The sequence below is a fragment of the Astatotilapia calliptera genome, chromosome 18, assembly GCF_964374335.1.
Source record: "Astatotilapia calliptera chromosome 18, fAstCal68.1, whole genome shotgun sequence".
In the NCBI taxonomy this organism is placed as follows: domain Eukaryota; kingdom Metazoa; phylum Chordata; class Actinopteri; order Cichliformes; family Cichlidae; genus Astatotilapia; species Astatotilapia calliptera.
This window is the reverse complement of record NC_137439.1, coordinates 16,353,720-16,377,081: the sequence shown is the minus strand read 5'-3', so window position 1 is coordinate 16,377,081 and position 23,362 is coordinate 16,353,720. Positions and strand designations below refer to the sequence as shown.

The 23,362-nt window shown below is 40.3% G+C and overlaps 4 protein-coding genes across 4 annotated transcripts; 2 read left to right on the top strand and 2 right to left on the bottom strand.

Annotated features, from left to right (window-relative positions):
- The first annotated feature begins 489 nt into the window (after positions 1-489).
- Positions 490-2,581, top strand: LOC145421683 (HIG1 domain family member 1A, mitochondrial-like). Its single transcript, XM_080292254.1, has 4 exons — positions 490-805; positions 1,299-1,373; positions 1,515-1,649; positions 1,784-2,581. Exons 2-4 carry the CDS (start codon positions 1,304-1,306, stop codon positions 1,858-1,860), a joined length of 282 nt encoding a protein of 93 aa, XP_080148380.1. The 5' UTR covers positions 490-805; positions 1,299-1,303; the 3' UTR covers positions 1,861-2,581.
- A 164-nt stretch (positions 2,582-2,745) lies between these two features.
- On the bottom strand, positions 2,746-4,914 carry LOC145421682 (5-beta-cholestane-3-alpha,7-alpha-diol 12-alpha-hydroxylase-like). The gene is made up of 2 exons (XM_080292253.1): positions 4,775-4,914; positions 2,746-4,663 (listed from the first exon to the last, which is right to left on the bottom strand). The coding sequence occupies exon 2, from the start codon at positions 4,558-4,560 to the stop codon at positions 2,995-2,997; it is 1,566 nt and encodes a 521-aa protein (XP_080148379.1). The 5' UTR covers positions 4,561-4,663; positions 4,775-4,914; the 3' UTR covers positions 2,746-2,994.
- Positions 4,915-15,765: 10,851 nt separating this feature from the next.
- LOC113010751 (HIG1 domain family member 1A, mitochondrial) lies at positions 15,766-17,705 on the top strand. Its single transcript, XM_026149959.2, has 4 exons — positions 15,766-15,926; positions 16,423-16,497; positions 16,639-16,773; positions 16,908-17,705. Exons 2-4 carry the CDS (start codon positions 16,428-16,430, stop codon positions 16,982-16,984), a joined length of 282 nt encoding a protein of 93 aa, XP_026005744.2. The 5' UTR covers positions 15,766-15,926; positions 16,423-16,427; the 3' UTR covers positions 16,985-17,705.
- Positions 17,706-17,869: 164 nt separating this feature from the next.
- LOC113010749 (5-beta-cholestane-3-alpha,7-alpha-diol 12-alpha-hydroxylase-like) lies at positions 17,870-20,056 on the bottom strand. The gene is made up of 2 exons (XM_026149957.2): positions 19,899-20,056; positions 17,870-19,787 (listed from the first exon to the last, which is right to left on the bottom strand). Exon 2 carries the CDS (start codon positions 19,682-19,684, stop codon positions 18,119-18,121), a length of 1,566 nt encoding a protein of 521 aa, XP_026005742.2. The 5' UTR covers positions 19,685-19,787; positions 19,899-20,056; the 3' UTR covers positions 17,870-18,118.
- Between the last annotated feature and the right edge of the window lie 3,306 nt (positions 20,057-23,362).

Here is a 23,362-nt window from a genome sequence, read left to right as displayed (position 1 = left end):
ACTGGGTATGAAAAAGCTTCTTTTTCCTGTTATTGCCAAATAACTGTTAGAACAGCTTTCCAGTCTGAGTGTACTCTGTAGTTTCTTTAAACTGATATAGTTGTTATTGTTTTGCAGCCAACCACTTCCTTCCTTACCCTATTTTTTTTCCTATTGACTTATTGTTTTGGTTTAAACTGTAACATACTTACCCTGTATTTCAATGTACTTAGCATTGTGCAAAAAGAAACTTTATGTACGAAGGTGTGCAAGTGTATGAGATTGTTCAAATAAGTTCTTGAAATTCTTTAACACTTCTTTTGGCTTATAATAAAATATCTCCAGGATTAAATTGTCTGGCCCACTTATGTCCCACACCATGTAAAATGAGTTAGACATCCCTGACCTACAGCAATGACAGTATAGTAAACTGAAACAAAACCAGAGCACATTAACACATACAGAGAGTGCTCCAGCATATCCTTTGTAGACACACATTACTCTAGGTCACACTGGGTCGTGTTCCACATGTTGTGAAAATGCTAACAGGACCTCATCCACTTTCTCCGCCTTCTTGAGCTTGTAGGTCCAAGGCTTTCGAAGATGTTGCCTGTATTTACTACATTCTGTTTGAACGTAAACACAGTACAGCGGTTGCTGACGTTAGGCATGCATACAAGGGAACTGTTATGTAGCACGCAAAATGTATCACGTAGATGCCGGCTTATTACTTCCTCCATAACTACAGGCTGCTGCTCGGAGGAGACGTAGATCTCCGCGGATAATTCTTTCACTGGTGCTTCCAGCTAACGACACCTTAAAGCAGGTAAGAGGGAGCCCTCTTCAGTTCGGTGGAAGTGTCTTTACGTGCTTTTTAAAGTGTAGCTCATCTTAACTGTAGAGTTGTTGCTTTTCCACATTTTTCTCCCGCACCACACGGAAAGGCCTCGCAGCTGAATAAAAATTCTTCCCTTTCAAAATATCTAATATTTAAATATAATACTACTTAAAAGTGTCGCGTCATATCAGGCACAGTTGTTTAATGTTAGGTCTGTGAAAGATGGGTCTAGTCCGTGCCCTTCATCTGTCACCTCTGAAGTTTTCATGTCCTGTTAATAGCGACTCTCGGACCTCTTTCGTGGGAACGACTTTTAAAGCCTGATTTTGGAGATTTTTTTTGTGTGAGGCACAGCCTGATACTTCCTGACATGTTTCTCTATGCGTTTTATTGGTTTCTATCAGCACTGAATTAGCTTGCATGCTGTACTGCTACACGGCCAACAAGCGTTTGAACTCAATTGACCTCGTTCTTGTTTCAGGCGAGATGTCTTCTTATGAGGAGAGTGAGTCCAAATTCTGGCGAAAGGCAAAGGAGAATCCATTTGTCCCAGTCGGTGAGTACATATTATGACAAGGACAAATAAAATATGTGCTCAGAAAAGTTTAAGTTTTTGGGTTTATTGAGTGAGTTTTCAGAGGATTTGGGGGATATGTTGCTGTCTTATTTTTGTTTTAGTGACTTTTGCTTTTTGCAGGGATGGCTGGATTTGTTGCTATTGTTGGCTACAGGCTGATGAAAATGAAAAGTCGTGGAGATACAAAAATGTCGGTGCACCTGATTCACATGCGTGTAGCTGCCCAAGGCTTTGTGGTGGGAGCAATGACTGTTGGTGGGTCATCTTTCAGTTCTTACTGCCAAACTGCAACCAGTTCTTTATTTGTGATTTGTGGTTTGAACCTGAAATCATAATACTATAAACACGAGTCATTTTACATGCTTCTTATGTTTTGTTGTTGTTTTCAGGTGTCCTGTTCTCCATGTACAGAGATTACTTTGCAAAGCCTATTGAACAAGAACAGAAAGCAACCCAACCCAAGTGAACATGGCCTCTTGGACTCATATTTTATGTCCCTTAGTATTGCCTCATATTAAGGTGTGCACAAGATTTGTTTCACAGATGTCCTGACGAGAAGAAAATCTATATAGCCATTATGTTGAAACTGTGTGGAGAAAAAGGCTTTAATTCTGTAGCTTTTATGCAGTTTCATTGTAATGGTGAAGTTCTTTTATTTATTTTTTCACTTCAATTTAGCACTGGCTTCCGTGGAACAGCTATACACTGTGTAGCAGCCTTGTGTTTAAATAGTTGCCTTGTGAAGTTATTCTCTAAGCTAAGTTGTACACAAGTACAGGATGTCATTTTAGAGCTGTTGTTTTTTTAAGTGTTAAAGAAAAAAGGTTTTTTTTGTGTATGGATTTTGGTACCTTGATGTGTTTTGACTGTTAAATGTTGTCTTTGTGCCATTATATTGTTATTGATCACCCATCTTCTGGGTTGTGTAGTACACCTACAGCAGCTAAAACCCTTAAGGTTAACAGGAAAGGCTCACAACACTGTAAACTAATGAACTCAGCAGCATGAAAGGACAGACTCTACAGTGATCATAAAGTTCTCCCCAAGTTTGAACCACAATATAACATTGCAGCTTTTTGTTGTTAGGGTCTTTTTTTAAGCTTCTCACTGATGACACACATTCTAACAGGTAATCTTCTAACCCTTTCCAATTCTACCAAATAAAGCTTCTTTTCTTTGCTCAGTCATATGCTGTTTCTATTCACTTTCTTATCAGCGAATGGCTGCCAACATTTTAAGCTGGAAAAATGCTTTGTCACTGTGACTTTGGAACCAGTGTGTAAACAGGCATTTCAATAATAATTGATAACCAATAATCATAATTGTTGTTATCTTAAAAAATTCCCATCAATACCATTTCTAATGTGTTTAATCTGATTGCTGATCTGCAAATTACATATGAAGAGTTATGATCAGAATGTGTTCAATATACATATACATGTCTAGAATATCAGTGCAATTGCATATGGAATCGTTACAGTTGACCAACATGTCAAAAATTTTAGATTTAAATCTGCTTCCATAGTTTCTATAATGTGCTCATCAAACCATCTTGATCCAAAGAAAAAGAAAAGCACAGTTTCATTTTCATCTGATTGGCTTAATATCTGAGTCTGAATCTGAACTGGACATCTCTGACAGGTTGCATCGTTCCAAATCCGTATCGACTGAGGTCAATTTCAGGTATCTTCGCATCCGGATTCTTCAGCTCAAACTCAAAATAGACCAACATGAGGAAAACAAACTGTTTCAGCTCATTGGTGGCAAAGAAACGGCCAGGGCACATGGAGACCCCAGATCCCCAGGGCATGGTGTAATATTTTACCTTCTTTCCTGCTTTGTAAAAATCAGTTTTCTTGGTCCCGTCTGGATTCAGGAACCGGTCATATTTGAATGAATGCGGCTCAGGATGGATCTCTGGGTCATGGTGGACAGAACTGAAGGGAAAGATTGCAATTCTGTCACCCTTGCGAAGTAAATATTCTTGCCCATCAGCCATCTTGAAGGTCATGTCCTTTATCACTGCCCTGGTGAGGAGGGGTGCAGCAGTGAGTCGGAGGTTCTCTTCGACAGCACTGTCCAGGATCGGTGTTTTCAACAGCATTTCACGGGTCAGGTTGACCATAGGACCACCAGGCCGGACCTCCTGTCCAGATTCTTTCAGAACTTTATCCACTTCTTCCTTCACTGCTTTCATGGCTTCTGGGTGTTTCATGAGGAAGAGCAGCAGCCAGAATGAAGAAGGCCCTGTGTTGCCCTGAGAGGCCCAAAGAAGCACAAACATGTATCTGTTTATCATTGACATATCGATGCCCATCTCCTCTTTACCCTGCTGTATGTCCCACACCCAGCCACTGATATTGTCCTTGGTTTTCATTTTCAGTATTGACAGAACATCCCAGAAGTATGCCTTCAACCTCTCTGCAGCCAACTTTTCCATCGGTGGGAGGACCCCATACGCCAGTCTGGGGAAGAGCTGGTCATATTTACGAAACTCCTGAAACAAAGCTTCTGATTCAGCTCTGTCTTTCTCTTTGGCTTTCTCCTCACTTTGTTCTGACTTGGGTGGCACATTGCCAAACAAGGCCAAATATCCAGCTCTGAAAACAACATTGTAGCTGTACCTGAACAGTCCATCTTCTTTCCAGGTCCTGTCCTCTGCAGCTGATCCAATGTTGTGCAACATCATGTTCTGCAAATTACTCATAAAAGATTGGGTCAGTTCTTGCAGACCTTCCCCCTTCAGATGCTTGTTGCTGGAATTGTGGAGAACAATGTGCTCCCCTTCAACAGCTTTGTATCCAAACACTCTGTGCACCAGATGCACTGCAAACTTTTGAAAGTCCAGTTTGTCCCGACTCTCCTTAATGAACCCCCCAAATGAAAAAGGGTCCTGGACAAATGTAATATAAAACCCTCCCAGCTGTACTGTAAATATATCACCGTGCTTCTTCTTCATTCTCTCTAGGAACTTCAAGGTGTTCCTGCGAAACTCTAAGACATGACCCAACCAAGGAATGAGCCCTTTATCGAGGGGGGGTTCTCCTGGTCGCCGCTGTCTGAACACTCCGAGAAGGTACAGCCCTCCGACCAGACAAGCAAGAAAGCCAAGAAGTATCGGCAGCAGCAGCTCCATGACTGATTCAGTTAACCAGCACAGATTCATCTGAAGGAAAGTTTCAGGTCTGCTATAATGAGCAGACCTTTGCTCCTCCCCTCTGACAAGCCCAACGGGTTTCAGCTTTCCTGGAACTGATAACTAAATAGTCCTGGGGAAAAAAAGCAAAGGTCTCCTGAATACAAGCAACAATTCACATTGTGTTCAATCAACAATGTACTTTCGCGGAAGAATAATTTTCATCTTAATTGCTTATAATTACCGTTATGCAATCCGATAATATTCAAACATCCTTAAAATCAAGATCAACAACCCGTAAATGGTCTTTGAAGTCAGTGTCAAATTTCTCTGGAACTGAGTTCTTCAATCAGTTAACATCTGGCATGCAGCAGAATTCCATTCTCATCCGTTTATTCCCCGACGAATGATCGGAAGTATCGAGGCCAGCTGATTTTCATTACAGACTGAATGTTTCATAGCACCAAACAAAGAAAGAAAAGAAAAACTGCAGATTTCTCAAGGCAACCAAAACAAACCAATACTCAGAAACTGTTTTGTCCAAAAAGGAAACTATTGAGCTGAAACATGTAGGAAGGACGCTGTGAGATTATTCTGTTATCATATGTTATCTTATATCTGTAGTTAAAGTAGTTGAATTATGTTAACTGCTGTAGGTCATATAATATCCTTTAGTCTAGATTGTGTGCTGTGTATGTAGCTTATTTTCCATTATATTTTTGGGTTAAAAGAATGTGACCATTTTTGGATTTGTTAGACAGGTGTGCATTACCCTGTACCCTTGATCTGCTGTGAATGTGTTACACTGTTTCTTGACATTTCATACTGCTGAATCATGAAGAGAATGTTGTGTGCAGAGGACCTTGTGCCGATAATAGAAGAGACAGACCACATTCCATACCCCCACCTTTACAGAGAGCAGAAAGACAGGGAGCCGAGGTCATAACTTAGGCGCTGTAACAGAGAAAGAATGTGAATGTTTAGGCTTTTACGACTAGGTGGGGGCCACTAGAGGCTATAAGAAGCTGAGTAACCCGTCACCATTTTGAGATTTGCTGTGACCCTCTTCATGCATGTCTCCCCATCATGATGGCTTATGCTCATAAGTGTTGAATTGTATGGAAATAAAAGAATTGTTGATTGAGCATTTATACACCGAGTATTGTCCTTCCTTAAGCCCAAAGATTAAAAGAATTGGGAGATTTCAACAACGCGTTTTACAGATTTTCCTGGAGAGTATACATGTTCTAGTTTCATGGTTGCGATAACTAGAAAGAAAAAAGAAAAAAAAAAAGCTGACTTCGGCCTGCATTTGAAAGCTCGCATGCATTGTGTGACTGACCCTGAAACCCATTACCGATCATAAATGATTAGAGATTTGTCTTTGAACGTTAAACTCTATTAATTTAATTGCACGCTGATCTACTGAATTCAGTGGGAATGTTGCGCCATCTAGTGGACTTTTGTTTTAATGGCGAACAACAAAAAGAATCAGCATAATTGAATGCTTAACTGTTTTTCAGCTTTTATTTTATTTTATTTTATTTTATTTATTTATTTTTTTAAAAAGAAAACAGCACAGGTGTTAATCTAAACATCAACACAAGTGACAATGTGGCTTAGAAGCAGGGTATGCTGCTATATCAACTGTATAATGTAGCATATATGAACTGTATGTGAACTACATTAATTGTCTGCCATTAAACACAACTGTGCACATTTCTGTGTTACACTGTTTAACCGAAATAAATTTTATTAAAATAATCAAAAGAATAGAATATTATAGGGATGCTTAGCCTAATATGTGCAAATTTATGTGTACTTTGATAGTTTGCATATCACAAAGATATAAAAGTGATATAAGTGAATGATATCAGTTTCCCAGAGGTGCAGATAGTTACAGATTAAATCTCAGCCACCGTCCCCAAATGGCTGAGGATAGCCTTAACAACACAAAACCTTTAAGTCTGGCAACCATCTGTTTTTTAAGGTCAATATAGAATCCTGATAGCTCAGCAGGGCAGTTTCTCAATACCAGATGAAAATCGGTTGAATGTATGTAAATTCCAATTCTTACATATGGTGAATTTTGGATGGAAATTTTAAATTCATTCATTAATCCTGGGGATGGCCATTGATAAAGCCCTTTTCAGAAGAAATTCCCAATTCGCTAAACTCTCAAAATTTGCAAAAAGAAAAGAAAAGAAAAGAAAGAATTAATACTGAGCTTCCCTTGCAGTTTTCCACTTCATTATTAGGAAATATCGATTTTCAGCTGAGACACCCTGATGAATGCATATTTGGTGCTCTGATATGTGTGTAAAAAAGCACTCATGTGATATTGGTTGCAAAGGAGGAATAGTTGATATACTGGCCACAGGAAGTTAAATATGGGGCTGCCAAGCAGAAAGAAAAGAAATAGACCACAGAGAGATTCATGGATGTAGTGATAAAGGACATGGAGAGGGTTGGTGTGACAGAAGAGGGTAAGATCAAGGCAGATGATCCACGGTGGCCAACCCCAAAGGGATCACTAAAAGAAAAAGAAGAAGAAGAGAATTCTAAAAGTAGTTAGAGGTTTGTACCTTTGGGATTTCAAATCCATAAATAGGTCTTCCTCTGCACTATGCCATAAACTTAGTTTTGCCTAGCTTGTTTCCTACTTCCCTGCTGCTCTTATGTTCTGGACTGTCTCATCTTTGCAGGGCCTGAAGCTTGGGTTTTGTCTGCTCTATGGATCAGATATGTAGCCTCCGTGCTGCTCACCAGGCTACCCATTTCTAACCACTGGGAGGATTTCTTGATGTCACCCACTTCAGCTATTGAGTCTCACAGAGGTGGAGATATTCATTCGTTACAGGATCTGATAAGAAACCCTTAAGTTAAATTTTGCACAGGGTCCCCTTGTGGTTAAGAACGGCCTTAGCAACACGAGAAATTTAGTTCTGGCATTTGTCTCATTTATTAGAGCTAATATAAACAATTATGTCACCCACTTCCACTACGTCCCAGTGATATATCCCAGAGACTTGGTTTTCCACTATATTTTTTTATTCCTTCCCATCATCATCTGTCATCCCTCTGATGAACTCCTTATTTCATCCCCCATTGTGGATCCCACCCTTGCTAAACCTTACCCTATCTCTTTTTTATTGCAACAATGTATAGTCTTAGGGTGCTGGACTTTGCATTATGTCTTCATATCTGTTTTATCTATGTCCTCCTGTGGCTGGTAGGCCATATATGTAAGGCTGACTAAGCTCACTTCAGGAGATGTTTGTATCTAGCTGACATCCTCAGTATCTCCATCGTGATTTTCACTGACTTGTGGTCTAGGAACTTGTAGCCATCTACTGTAGGAAGGCTTTCTGACAATCACCAGAGTTACTATATCTTTAGGACATCCTGATATCCTTGCAGTAGATCCTGGTGAGGTCGATTTGTGATTTGATGTCTTGTTTCCTCTTTGTGTAAAGCTTGGTGTCTGCTTCTAAATCTGTATCTGTATCGAGTCTTTGCAATGAGCTGGATCACGGGGTTCAGGTCTGTGCTAAACAGCATCAGTGACTTGTCCTGGTCACTGATAAGAGTTATAGTATAATAGTATATTAGTCATTAGTTCTTAAAATAAATCTTTTTTGAAATCATGAGAATCTTATGGGTTGTATAGCACAAAGGACTTCAGAGGGTATTAGACTAAAGCTCTAAAACGAAATGGGAATGAATATGAACCATGTTTATTTAATTGTGCTGTCATAAGGTTGTCTGGAAGGCCGATTGCTGCTCTCCCACTTTTGTATCTCTACTTTAATCTCCTGTGTACACTCTGTTCTGGCATATAATTGGTGGTAACTGGACCATAATTGCATGAAGGAAATACCACAGGCTCATTAGGACTTGAAAGATTCTTTTGATGTTCATTCTCAAGAAAGCTGAACACAGCGCAGAAGCTTTTGGAGAGGCACGGCCAACTACTATTGTTAAGAAACAAACAATTTATTCCTCTGCTTCAGATAACGGGCTTGTTTGGGGTGTAATTTACAAAAAGTAAAGTGCAGTGAAATCTTTTACATCAGGAATATAGGCAACTATTTTTTGATACAACAACAAACCAATCATAGTATATAAATTGAGTTGATGATATTAAATTCATCATAATAAGTAATTTTCTAATCAAATACTGTGATTTATTCTGGCACAGTGAAGCCTCCACAGTTCTCGTTCTCAGTGTATTGTTATTAGATGGAGAGGTTGGGTTCACAGAGTTCTTTTTCTTTCCTTTTTTTTTGTTCCAGCAGCATCATGGAACAGCATATGCAGCACGTTGCAGGCGTTGCACGTGACTTGAGGCCACAGTTACGTCATCCCCGAGATTAACACGAGAAGCAAAAGGATTCCCTTACACCTACTTCCGCGACCGGTTAAATAGAGATTAGTTCACACCATACAGCTCTCTCGCTTCGTTAAAACTGCAACCCAATAACACACATTAGAAAACAACAGGCAGAGAGCTATTTTGCATCATGTGTCCCCATTTTTACTTTTTATTCAAAGGCGTTTTACCGATCTCACGTTGCATTTAGGACACCTCGGAAACAAAACGTTTCCTTACAGCAATTCAGTGAATTAGTGTCAGGCGTGGCTCTTTTGTAGCCCCACCTCCTCACATGACCAGGAGAACAAATCGAGTGGGAGGGGTCATCATGATGTCTATCATTGGCTATCCGATTGTTAAGTGATGACGTGACGAATCCTACTTCCGGGCCTAAAGTAGTCTGCGTTTAATATGACTTTTGTGTTGTTAACATGTTTAATGTTATGTATTTTCTTCTATTTAATCTCAAAAAGCTCCCAAAACAGTCAGTGATCACTGTTGACCTCCCTCGGCTTTTATTACCACTAATCATTTATTTAAGCTCAGTTTTTAAAACCTTACGATACAGCCCAGCCCATGCAGCATATATGAATGACTAACTATCTCAGTTGTTCTCCTGGCTGAAGTTTGGTCCTTTTACAGCATCCTGCCATGCGATTACATTTGTTCCTGACCTAGGGTTGCCAACTCCCTGAAAAATAAATAAGGGACACCTCGTGGCCAGGGCCGGGCAACCCAGTTGTCTTCACCCTTCCCAGTGTGGTAGCTCTTTTTTTGTGTGTGAAATTATTTTTTAACCATTTGACTTGAACTTGATTTAAGCAGATGCATATTCTTTGTGATATGACCATATGGGAAACAAATGATCATTTAGCCATTTATTTTTAGCTCACAATGACAACATTAACACAGTAAAACAGGTCTCTTTCTTAAACAGAAGCCTGTCATGCTTAACTTTTGAGAATATAAGTAAATCTTTCTTTAAAAGAACTCTGTCCTGCTTAACTTAAAATTATATAAATTAATAGAAAGCAATAGAACGAAAAATATTCTTGTAACAGTGCACATATAGTGCATTTAGCACAATTGGCTTCAGTTGAGGTATTATTTCAGCTTTTCTAAAGCTAATCAGCTGCTCCTGTTTGTAAACCCACTTGTTCCCATGATTACGCATCTTAACTCATCATCATTATTCATCTATGTATTACTTTTATGTATTAGTGATCTATTTGTTGTAATCATCTATCCTTGCAGTTGTTTATTACACAAAATAAATTATATTATTACACTTCTGGCCACATAGCCCTGATATTCACTGCACATGCCCATATTAACCTTAACCAGAGGGTTTAAAAAAAACAAACCAGTGTTTACATACCATATCTGCTTCTGCCATGGCCTGGCGGACAAAAAATTGGTAAAGGGTTCCCCGAGCTTTCATGCCCCTCATGTTCTTCATGTGCCCACCAATAGAAGCATGCCTATGGAAAAAGTGCGCCAGCACACAGTGCAGTGCGCTTTATAGTGCACTTTTCCAGCCAGGTGTTTTCCTTTTCCCATTCCTCCCTGTACTTTTGCAGCCTTTTTTTTTTCTTTCTCTGAGCGAACAAACATTGCTGCTCTAATGCTGGGCTCACACTGTGCGACTTTTTGGCCCATTTTGAGCCGATTTTTGAGTCGTGCGACCGATTTGGTGATCAGCCCGATTTTGGCCTTCATCGTGCGTCGTGTAGTATACGTGGGGTAACGAGAAGCGATTAACACCTCACGACCAGCTCCCGATCATCAATCGCTCGTGAGGGTGTCACCGCAGCTGCTCACGCGCAAACAGTAAACGTCGGTGAAAAAGACGTTGCAGCACAGCTGTGCAGCGTGTGATGGAGGCACAACTTGTAGAACTTTGGAAAGCTCATCCGAGCCTTTTCCATGTGGCATCACAAAATTATCACGACCACAACAACCGTGAAAATAGTTGGATTTACATTGCTGCTCAATCACAGCTGCCTGATCAATGTTTTTCATTAGCAATTTAGCAAAGTTGATGTGGTGGTGTGTCTGTGTGAGTGAAAGACAGAGAGAGCGAGCGACAGATTTTCTGTTATAACCTTCATTTTATGGACGCACAGTGTGCCGTCCGAGACTTGCACCGCAGTGTCGGCGTTTGTTTCCCTGTTGGCCATGCTTGTTGTTGTGGTCATCGGTTGTCTTCCGGTATTTTCTCCGTAAGCGACCTTTCCTCAACCAATGAGATAAGCGGTAATCTGACTTGTCATACTCGAATTGTCATAAGTGTGCTGTCAGCTCATTGGTCACAAAGCAGGAGAGGGGCTGGGAATTATGTTTTCAAACAAAGTGTTAATTCCATTAAAAGTTATAGACTACTTTTGATTCTCACTGTATTACGGGACAAAGTGCGTCCCTTATTAGCTCAATACGGGACGTGTACTTTTGTTTCTAAATACGGGACGATTCCGTTTTTTAAGGGACGGTTGGCAACCCTATCAGTGACCACCGAGAACACTCACGTTAACTTTTATCGAGTGGAAAAAAAGTTTGCTTGTTTATATTATGCTAACATAGCTGTGTCGCTAGCGGTCACGTAGCACATCATTATATACCAGCTAGCCAAACTTCAGTAACCCTACAAACGTCACTGCTGTTTAGTTTTCTGTCTTCATTTATGTTGGAAGTGCTAGCAGAGCTGTACGTTTTCATTTGTTTCCAAAACCCCGCAGTCAGGACATGCTATATTGTATTTAGATAGAAGCTAGCGAGCTAACTATCTGCTAACTTCTAACTCCGTTAAATGTCATAAATTCCGTTTTCATGGATGCCTGGATGTTAAACTCAATTGTTACACCTGGTAGAGCAGAACACTGATCATTTTATTAAAGATGAAAGACTTTAGACAGTTTTTCAACTCTCAGTAATGCCATAGTGATCGTTTGATATATGGACCTGCAGCGGAGTTTAGGTCCAGACATGGCTAGTGACGTCAGACTGAACAACCGGATTGAATTTACTACTCTATGTAATGTTTATACATCTCTCTCTCTCTCTCTCTCTCTTTTTAAACTTTTAGTTCTTGCCGTTCTGTTAGCCGAGCCACCAGAGTGCACCAGTTGTCCTTGTCTTTATACAGTCATGGAGCCTCTTATTCAGAATTCATTTAAGCATTTTCTTTGTAATCTCATCAAGATTTTCGATCTTTTACATTACTAACATCCCCCCCCCCCCCCCAACAAAAAAACAACAACAACATCAAAATATTTAATTATTATTAAATAGTGATAAAGGGTGGCATGGTGGTTCACAGCAGGTTCACTTCTGTGTGGCGCTTACATGTTCTTCCAGTATCGAATGACTTATCATTTCAGTTTAAACTGTAACATACTTATCCTGTATTTCAGTGTACTTAGCATTGTCCAAAAAGAAACTTGATGTACGAAGGTGTGCAAGTGTATGCGATTGTTCAAAAAGGTTCTTGAAATTCTTTAACACTTCTTTTGCCATATAATAAAATATCTCCAGGATTAAAGGGTCTGGCCCACTTATGTCCCACACCATGTAAAATGAGTTTGACATCCCTCAAACACAGAGGAGCTCCCTGACTCGTCCGCCAGACTTCTGTTTGCTGATTTCTCATCAGTGTTCAACACTCTGCAGCCTCATATCCTGGCCACTAAACTTTCCTCCTGATTTCACCTGGATGATCAGCTAATCAGAGGTGTGGACTCGAGTCACATGACTTGGACTCGAGTCAGACTCGAGTCATTAATTTTATGACTTTAGACTTGACTTGAAAAAATGTTCTAAGACTTGTGACTTGACTTGGACTTTTACACCAATGACTTGGGACTTGAATTGGACTTGAACCTGTTTACTTGAAAAGACTTGATATTTTACCCCAAATATAAAATTTAACACGCATATTATATAGAGATTGAAAATGTGACGTCATTCACGGGTAGAACCGCAAAGGATTCTGGGAACTCGTGGCAAGAGGTACTAGCGCACACAGACTTTCAATTGAAATCAGTTATACAGCGATAAAAAGAAACACAAAAATGTCAAGAAGCTGTTGTATTATTAACTGCAATAGCCGGTCGCATGACAGCCACGGGAAGCCGACGGGTAAAGAGATCGGTTGTTATCGGATTACGTCGTTGAAGAGAAATTGTTCGAGCCATGTTTCCGAAGTAACAAAGACGCGACGGATGGCCTGGATCGCAGCCATTCAAAGACCAAATATAACGTCCCAGAACACTCCAGCTCACAGGTTAGTCTGCTCCAAGCATTTACACAAAGGTCAGTGTTTTTTAGTAGTTAATACGTCATTTTCATAACATAATTGGTGATATAGGTTACAAGCAAGTCTGGCGCTGAACAGAAATTGTCGCGCTATGCTCCTTTATTTATTGTGCATAAATAGTGAATTGTCCTGACAATATTGCGTTTCGCTTCTGTTATTATGGTACATTGACAAAAACATACTTTTATTCACAGGATAAAACAGTTGTTTTGTATCACTAATTGCCCAGTACGATTACAGCATACAGTATTATTGTCACTGCTACATTTCTGTGATGCTACCAGAAATTATTTCCACTACTAATTAATTATCGTTGAGCTCAAAGGTCCTATTAATAAACGGTTAAGGAATGTGTATTTATGACGACAGTTTGTGAGACTGGTAAACTTATGATACGTACGATGGTCTTTCGTTCTACACGGTGCATTTCAAGGTCCTGCACCCATCCGTCGGTAAACTGTACCTGGGCTTGTTGCAGTGACCTGAAGTTACTAAACTTCATGAGTGTATGCACTCACTCCAAGAACCGTATGATTATAAATATGCATATAAATATGCTACGATGAGATAGCTGACTTCATCTAACTAGCAAATGTTTTCCAGGCTACGTTGGTGATGCAGTTTTTTTTAATGTGTATGATATTTTTGTCATGCGATTTTAAAGCCGGTCCTACAAGCGCATCCAAGAATAACATGCAGCTTATCTCAGAACTGTCCGTGAAAATTATTCTTGGAGCTAGGTTTAATTGAGCTGCATTTTAAAGAGGTGCAATTTCACAATTTGTGTATATTTTCTAAGTTCACTATTTTGTCATGTGTTGAGAAAAACACAGATTTAAAAATTACATGGTCTAATATTTACATTTAGCATATAACTGCAACATGCTTTTTTTCGTTTTTTTGAATGACTCGAAAGGACTTGAAATTCAAAGTTTCAGACTTGTGACTTGACTCGGACTTTTACACCAGTGACTTGAGACTCGACTCTGACTTGCCTGACATTACTTGAGACTTGACTTGAGACTTGAGGATAAAGACTTGAGACTTACTTGAGACTTGCAAAACAATGACTTGGTCCCACCTCTGCAGCTAATCCTGTGGATATTGGACTTTTTGACCAACAGGACTCAGAAAGTTCGGGTCAACAACTCTCTTTCCGGTCTCCGTTCCACCTCCACTGGCTCCCCCCAGGGCTGTGTGCTCTCCCCCCTGCTCTTCATCCTCTACACCAATGACTGCAGATCCACACAGCCCAACTTTCACCTGGTGAAATATGCTGATGACAAGGTTCTCCTGTCACTGCTGTCAGGCCCCTCACAACACCATGGGCCCACTCTTCAGGAGTTTGTAGTGGTGTGACAGCTCCAAACTTGAACTGAATGTGAGCAAAACCAAAGAGATGGTGGTGACCTTCTCCAGTCCTATAGGCAGAGGGAGCTGGCTGCTTCAGTCCCCACCACCATCCATGGGAAGCCAGTGGAGGTAGTTGAGGAGTACAAAGAAGAAGAAGAAGAAAGTGTGTACATTATTGTACTTTATTGAGCCCCGTGGGGAAATACCTGGGAACCATCTTTGACAACCTCCTGATATTCTCTGCCAACATAGAAGAGATTTTCAGAAGGTGCCACCAATGGCTATACCTCCTTGGGAAACTCAACTCCTTTGGAGTCAGCACACCCATCATGATGACTTTTTACTATGCCTTCCTGGAAAGCATTATGACCTTTTCCATCACCTGGTGGATCCACTCCCTCAGCCTTCAGAAGAAGAACAGACTGCAGCACACTGCATCAGTGTGCTCTAAAATCATTGGCCTGCCTGTCAGAACTCTGGTACAGGTTTTCAGCCAACAGGCCCTTAGACAGGCAGCCTAAATCATCAATGACCCCTCTCACATTCTTCACCCCGCATTTCAATGGCTCCCCTCTGGGCGACGCCTCGGCTGCATTTCCTGCAGGAGAGGAGGAGAGCAACCTTTGTCCACAAAGCCACCCTGCTTTTTAACTCCAGCCAATAAGACCATTTTCCACACCCATAAACATAAACTACTCTACACTCTTTTTATACTGCCAACACTTTACTCACTTACAGTTATTTATTCAGCTTTCAGTCACTTTAATTTTAAATCTGTGTCATTTTAAAACTGTATATATACTGTATATTCTGTGTATTTATTATCTCACTACTATTGCCTGTTTATGACCTGTCCTTATCTTCAACGTCATGCTGCTCTATTGTGTCTTAATTGCCCCTTGGGGATAAATAGTCTTTCTGATTCTGATCCCTGACCAACAGCAATGACAGTATAGTAAACTGAAACAAAACCAGAGCACATTAACACATACAGAGAGTGCTCCAGCATATCCTTTGTAGACACACATTACTCTAGGTCACACTGGGTCGTGTTCCACATGTTGTGAAAATGCTAACAGGACCTCATCCACTTTCTCCGCCTTCTTGAGCTTGTAGGTCCAAGGCTTTCGAAGATGTTGCCTGTATTTACTACATTCTCTTGGAACGTGAACACAGCACAGCGGTTGCTGACGTCAGGCATGCGTATGAGGGAACTGTTATGTAGCACGCAGAATGTATCACGTAGATGCCGGCTTATTACTTCCTCCATAACTACAGGCTGCTGCTCGGAGGAGACGTAGATCTCCGCGGATAATTCTTTCACTGGTGCTTCCAGCTAACGACACCTTAAAGCAGGTAAGAGGGAGCCCTCTTCAGTTCGGTGGAAGTGTCTTTACGTGCTTTTTAAAGTGTAGCTCATCTTAACTCTAGAGTTGTTGCTTTTCCACATTTTTCTCCCGCACCACACGGAAAGGCCTCGCAGCTGAATAAAAATTCTTCCCTTTCAAAATATCTAATATTTAAATATAATACTACTTAAAAGTGTCGCGTCATATCAGGCACAGTTGTTTAATGTTAGGTCTGTGAAAGATGGGTCTAGTCCGTGCCCTTCATCTGTCACCTCTGAAGTTTTCATGTCCTGTTAATAGCGACTCTCGGGCCTCTTTCGTGGGAACGACTTTTAAAGCCTGATTTTGGAGATTTTTTTTTTTGTGTGAGGCACAGCCTGATACTTCCTGACATGTTTCTCTATGCGTTTTATTGGTTTCTATCAGCACTGAATTAGCTTGCATGCTGTACTGCTACACGGCCAACAAACGTTTGAACTCAGTCGACCTCGTTCTTGTTTCAGGCGAGATGTCTTCTTATGAGGAGAGTGAGTCCAAATTCTGGCGAAAGGCAAAGGAGAATCCATTTGTCCCAGTCGGTGAGTACATATTATGACAAGGACAAATAAAATATGTGCTCAGAAAAGTTTAAGTTTTGGGGTTTATTGAGTGAGTTTTCAGAGGATTTGGGGGATATGTTGCTGTCTTATTTTTGTTTTAGTGACTTTTGCTTTTTGCAGGGATGGCTGGATTTGTTGCTATTGTTGGCTACAGGCTGATGAAAATGAAAAGTCGTGGAGATACAAAAATGTCGGTGCACCTGATTCACATGCGTGTAGCTGCCCAAGGCTTTGTGGTGGGAGCAATGACTGTTGGTGGGTCATCTTTCAGTTCTTACTGCCAAACTGCAACCAGTTCTTTATTTGTGATTTGTGGTTTGAACCTGAAATCATAATACTATAAACACGAGTCATTTTACATGCTTCTTTTGTTTTGTTGTTGTTTTCAGGTGTCCTGTTCTCCATGTACAGAGATTACTTTGCAAAGCCTATTGAAAAAGAACAGAAAGCAACCCAACCCAAGTGAACATGGCCTCTTGGACTCATATTTTATGTCCCTTAGTATTGCCTCATATTAAGGTGTGCACAAGATTTGTTTCACAGATGTCCTGACGAGAAGAAAATCTATATAGCCATTATGTTGAAACTGTGTGGAGAAAAAGGCTTTAATTCTGTAGCTTTTATGCAGTTTCATTGTAATGGTGAAGTTCTTTTATTTATTTTTTCACTTCAATTTAGCACTGGCTTCCGTGGAACAGCTATACACTGTGTAGCAGCCTTGTGTTTAAATAGTTGCCTTGTGAAGTTATTCTCTAAGCTAAGTTGTACACAAGTACAGGATGTCATTTTAGAGCTGTTGTTTTTTTAAGTGTTAAAGAAAAAAGGTTTTTTTTGTGTATGGATTTTGGTACCTTGATGTGTTTTGACTGTTAAATGTTGTCTTTGTGCCATTATATTGTTATTGATCACCCATCTTCTGGGTTGTGTAGTACACCTACAGCAGCTAAAACCCTTACAGTTAACAGGAAAGGCTCACAACACTGTAAACTAATGAACTCAGCAGCATGAAAGGACAGACTCTACAGTGATCATAAAGTTCTCCCCAAGTTTGAACCACAATATAACATTGCAGCTTTTTGTTGTTAGGGTCTTTTTTTAAGCTTCTCACTGATGACACACATTCTAACAGGTAATCTTCTAACCCTTTCCAATTCTACCAAATAAAGCTTCTTTTCTTTGCTCAGTCATATGCTGTTTCTATTCACTTTCTTATCAGCGAATGGCTGCCAACATTTTAAGCTGGAAAAATGCTTTGTCACTGTGACTTTGGAACCAGTGTGTAAACAGGCATTTCAATAATAATTGATAACCAATAATCATAATTGTTGTTATCTTAAAAAATTCCCATCAATACCATTTCTAATGTGTTTAATCTGATTGCTGATCTGCAAATTACATATGAAGAGTTATGATCAGAATGTGTTCAATATACATATACATGTCTAGAATATCAGTGCAATTGCATATGGAATCGTTACAGTTGACCAACATGTCAAAAACTTTAGATTTAAATCTGCTTCCATAGTTTCTATAATGTGCTCATCAAACCATCTTGATCCAAAGAAAAAGAAAAGCACAGTTTCATTTTCATCTGATTGGCTTAATATCTGAGTCTGAATCTGAACTGGACATCTCTGACAGGTTGCATCGTTCCAAATCCGTATCGACTGAGGTCAATTTCAGGTATCTTCGCATCCGGATTCTTCAGCTCAAACTCAAAATAGACCAACATGAGGAAAACAAACTGTTTCAGCTCATTGGTGGCAAAGAAACGGCCAGGGCACATGGAGACCCCAGATCCCCAGGGCATGGTGTAATATTTTACCTTCTTTCCTGCTTTGTAAAAATCAGTTTTCTTGGTCCCGTCTGGATTCAGGAAGCGGTCATATTTGAATGAATGCGGCTCAGGATGGATCTCTGGGTCATGGTGGACAGAACTGAAGGGAAAGATTGCAATTCTGTCACCCTTGCGAAGTAAATATTCTTGCCCATCAGCCATCTTGAAGGTCATGTCCTTTATCACTGCCCTGGTGAGGAGGGGTGCAGCAGTGAGTCGGAGGTTCTCTTCGACAGCACTGTCCAGGATCGGTGTTTTCAACAGCATTTCACGGGTCAGGTTGACCATAGGACCACCAGGCCGGACCCCCTGTCCAGATTCTTTCAGAACTTTATCCACTTCTTCCTTCACTGCTTTCATGGCTTCTGGGTGTTTCATGAGGAAGAGCAGCAGCCAGAATGAAGAAGGCCCTGTGTTGCCCTGAGAGGCCCAAAGAAGCACAAACATGTATCTGTTTATCATTGACATATCCATTCCTGTCTCTTCTTTACCCTGCTGTATGTCCCACACCCAGCCACTGATATTGTCCTTTGTTTTAATTTTCAGTATTGACAGAACATCCCAGAAGTATGCCTTCAACCTCTCTGCAGCCAACTTTTCCATCGGTGGGAGGACCCCATACGCCAGTCTGGGGAAGAGCTGGTCATATTTACGAAACTCCTGAAACAAAGCTTCTGATTCAGCTCTGTCTTTCTCTTTGGCTTTCTCCTCACTTTGTTCTGACTTGGGTGGCACATTGCCAAACAAGGCCAAATATCCAGCTCTGAAAACAACATTGTAGCTGTACCTGAACAGTCCATCTTCTTTCCAGGTCCTGTCCTCTGCAGCTGATCCAATGTTGTGCAACATCATGTTCTGCAAATTACTCATAAAAGACTGGGTCAGTTCTTGCAGACCTTCCCCCTTCAGATGCTTGTTGCTGGAATTGTGGAGAACAATGTGCTCCCCTTCAACAGCTTTGTATCCAAACACTCTGTGCACCAGATGCACTGCAAACTTTTGAAAGTCCAGTTTGTCCCGACTCTCCTTAATGAACCCCCCAAATGAAAAAGGGTCCTGGACAAATGTAATATAAAACCCTCCCAGCTGTACTGTAAATATATCACCATGCTTCTTCTTCATTCTCTCTAGGAACTTCAAGGTGTTCCTGCGAAACTCTAAGACATGACCCAACCAAGGAATGAGCCCTTTATCGAGGGGGGGTTCTCCTGGTCGCCGCTGTCTGAACACTCCGAGAAGGTACAGCCCTCCGACCAGACAAGCAAGAAAGCCAAGAAGTATCGGCAGCAGCAGCTCCATGACTGATTCAGTTAACCAGCACAGATTCATCTGAAGGAAAGTTTCAGGCCTGCTATAATGAGCAGACCTTTGCTCCTCCCCTCTGACAAGCCCAACGGGTTTCAGCTTTCCTGGAACTGATAACTAAATAGTCCTGGGGAAAAAAAGCAAAGGTCTCCTGAATACAAGCAACAATTCACATTGTGTTCAATCAACAATGTACTTTCGCGGAAGAATAATTTTCATCTTAATTGCTTATAATTACCGTTATGCAATCCGATAATATTCAAACATCCTTAAAATCAAGATCAACAACCCGTAAATGGTCTTTGAAGTCAGTGTCAAATTTCTCTGGAACTGAGTTCTTCAATCAGTTAACATCTGGCATGCAGCAGAATTCCATTCTCATCCGTTTATTCCCCGACGAAAGATCGGAAGTATCGAGGCCAGCTGATTTTCATTACAGACTGAATGTTTCATAGCACCAAACAAAGAAAGAAAAGAAAAACTGCAGATTTCTCAAGGCAAGCAAAACAAACCAATACTCAGAAACTGTTTTGTCCAAAAAGGAAACTATTGAGCTGAAACATGTAGGAAGGACGCTGTGAGATTATTCTGTTATCATATGTTATCTTATATCTGTAGTTAAAGTAGTTGAATTATGTTAACTGCTGTAGGTCATATAATATCCTTTAGTCTAGATTGTGTGCTGTGTATGTAGCTTATTTTCCATTATATTTTTGGGTTAAAAGAATGTGACCATTTTTGGATTTGTTAGACAGGTGTGCATTACCCTGTACCCTTGATCTGCTGTGAATGTGTTACACTGTTTCTTGACATTTCATACTGCTGAATCATGAAGAGAATGTTGTGTGCAGAGGACCTTGTGCCGATAATAGAAGAGACAGACCACATCCCATACCCCCACCTTTACAGAGAGCAGAAAGACAGGGAGCCGAGGTCATAACTTAGGCGCTGTAACAGAGAAAGAATGTGAATGTTTAGGCTTTTACGACTAGGTGGGGGCCACTAGAGGCTATAAGAAGCTGAGTAACCCGTCACCATTTTGAGATTTGCTGTGACCCTCTTCATGCATGTCTCCCCATCATGATGGCTTATGCTCATAAGTGTTGAATTGTATGGAAATAAAAGAATTGTTGATTGAGCATTTATACACCGAGTATTGTCCTTCCTTAAGCCCAAAGATTAAAAGAATTGGGAGATTTCAACAACGCGTTTTACAGATTTTCCTGGAGATTATACATGTTCTAGTTTCATGGTTGCGATAACTAGAAAGAAAAAAGAAAAAAAAAAGATCACTTCGGCCTGCATTTGAAAGCTCGCATGCATTGTGGGACTGACCCTGAAACCCATTACCGATCATAAATGATTAGAGATTTGTCTTTGAACGTTAAACTCTATTAATTTAATTGCACGCTGATCTACTGAATTCAGTGGGAATGTTGCGCCATCTAGTGGACTTTTGTTTTAATGGCGAACAACAAAAAGAATCAGCATAATTGAATGCTTAACTGTTTTTCAGCTTTTATTTTATTTTATTTTATTTATTTATTTTTTTAAAAAGAAAACAGCACAGGTGTTAATCTAAACATCAACACAAGTGACAATGTGGCTTAGAAGCAGGGTATGCTGCTATATCAACTGTATAATGTAGCATATATGAACTGTATGTGAACTACATTAATTGTCTGCCATTAAACACAACTGTGCACATTTCTGTGTTACACTGTTTAACCGAAATAAATTTTATTAAAATAATCAAAAGAATAGAATATTATAGGGATGCTTAGCCTAATATGTGCAAATTTATGTGTACTTTGATAGTTTGCATATCACAAAGATATAAAAGTGATATAAGTGAATGATATCAGTTTCCCAGAGGTGCAGATAGTTACAGATTAAATCTCAGCCACCGTCCCCAAATGGCTGAGGATAGCCTTAACAACACAAAACCTTTAAGTCTGGCAACCATCTGTTTTTTAAGGTCAATATAGAATCCTGATAGCTCAGCAGGGCAGTTTCTCAATACCAGATGAAAATCGGTTGAATGTATGTAAATTCCAATTCTTACATATGGTGAATTTTGGATGGAAATTTTAAATTCATTCATTAATCCTGGGGATGGCCATTGATAAAGCCCTTTTCAGAAGAAATTCCCAATTCGCTAAACTCTCAAAATTTGCAAAAAGAAAAGAAAAGAAAAGAAAGAATTAATACTGAGCTTCCCTTGCAGTTTTCCACTTCATTATTAGGAAATATCGATTTTCAGCTGAGACACCCTGATGAATGCATATTTGGTGCTCTGATATGTGTGTAAAAAAGCACTCATGTGATATTGGTTGCAAAGGAGGAATAGTTGATATACTGGCCACAGGAAGTTAAATATGGGGCTGCCAAGCAGAAAGAAAAGAAATAGACCACAGAGAGATTCATGGATGTAGTGATAAAGGACATGGAGAGGGTTGGTGTGACAGAAGAGGGTAAGATCAAGGCAGATGATCCACGGTGGCCAACCCCAAAGGGATCACTAAAAGAAAAAGAAGAAGAAGAGAATTCTAAAAGTAGTTAGAGGTTTGTACCTTTGGGATTTCAAATCCATAAATAGGTCTTCCTCTGCACTATGCCATAAACTTAGTTTTGCCTAGCTTGTTTCCTACTTCCCTGCTGCTCTTATGTTCTGGACTGTCTCATCTTTGCAGGGCCTGAAGCTTGGGTTTTGTCTGCTCTATGGATCAGATATGTAGCCTCCGTGCTGCTCACCAGGCTACCCATTTCTAACCACTGGGAGGATTTCTTGATGTCACCCACTTCAGCTATTGAGTCTCACAGAGGTGGAGATATTCATTCGTTACAGGATCTGATAAGAAACCCTTAAGTTAAATTTTGCACAGGGTCCCCTTGTGGTTAAGAACGGCCTTAGCAACACGAGAAATTTAGTTCTGGCATTTGTCTCATTTATTAGAGCTAATATAAACAATTATGTCACCCACTTCCACTACGTCCCAGTGATATATCCCAGAGACTTGGTTTTCCACTATATTTTTTTATTCCTTCCCATCATCATCTGTCATCCCTCTGATGAACTCCTTATTTCATCCCCCATTGTGGATCCCACCCTTGCTAAACCTTACCCTATCTCTTTTTTATTGCAACAATGTATAGTCTTAGGGTGCTGGACTTTGCATTATGTCTTCATATCTGTTTTATCTATGTCCTCCTGTGGCTGGTAGGCCATATATGTAAGGCTGACTAAGCTCACTTCAGGAGATGTTTGTATCTAGCTGACATCCTCAGTATCTCCATCGTGATTTTCACTGACTTGTGGTCTAGGAACTTGTAGCCATCTACTGTAGGAAGGCTTTCTGACAATCACCAGAGTTACTATATCTTTAGGACATCCTGATATCCTTGCAGTAGATCCTGGTGAGGTCGATTTGTGATTTGATGTCTTGTTTCCTCTTTGTGTAAAGCTTGGTGTCTGCTTCTAAATCTGTATCTGTATCGAGTCTTTGCAATGAGCTGGATCACGGGGTTCAGGTCTGTGCTAAACAGCATCAGTGACTTGTCCTGGTCACTGATAAGAGTTATAGTATAATAGTATATTAGTCATTAGTTCTTAAAATAAATCTTTTTTGAAATCATGAGAATCTTATGGGTTGTATAGCACAAAGGACTTCAGAGGGTATTAGACTAAAGCTCTAAAAGGAA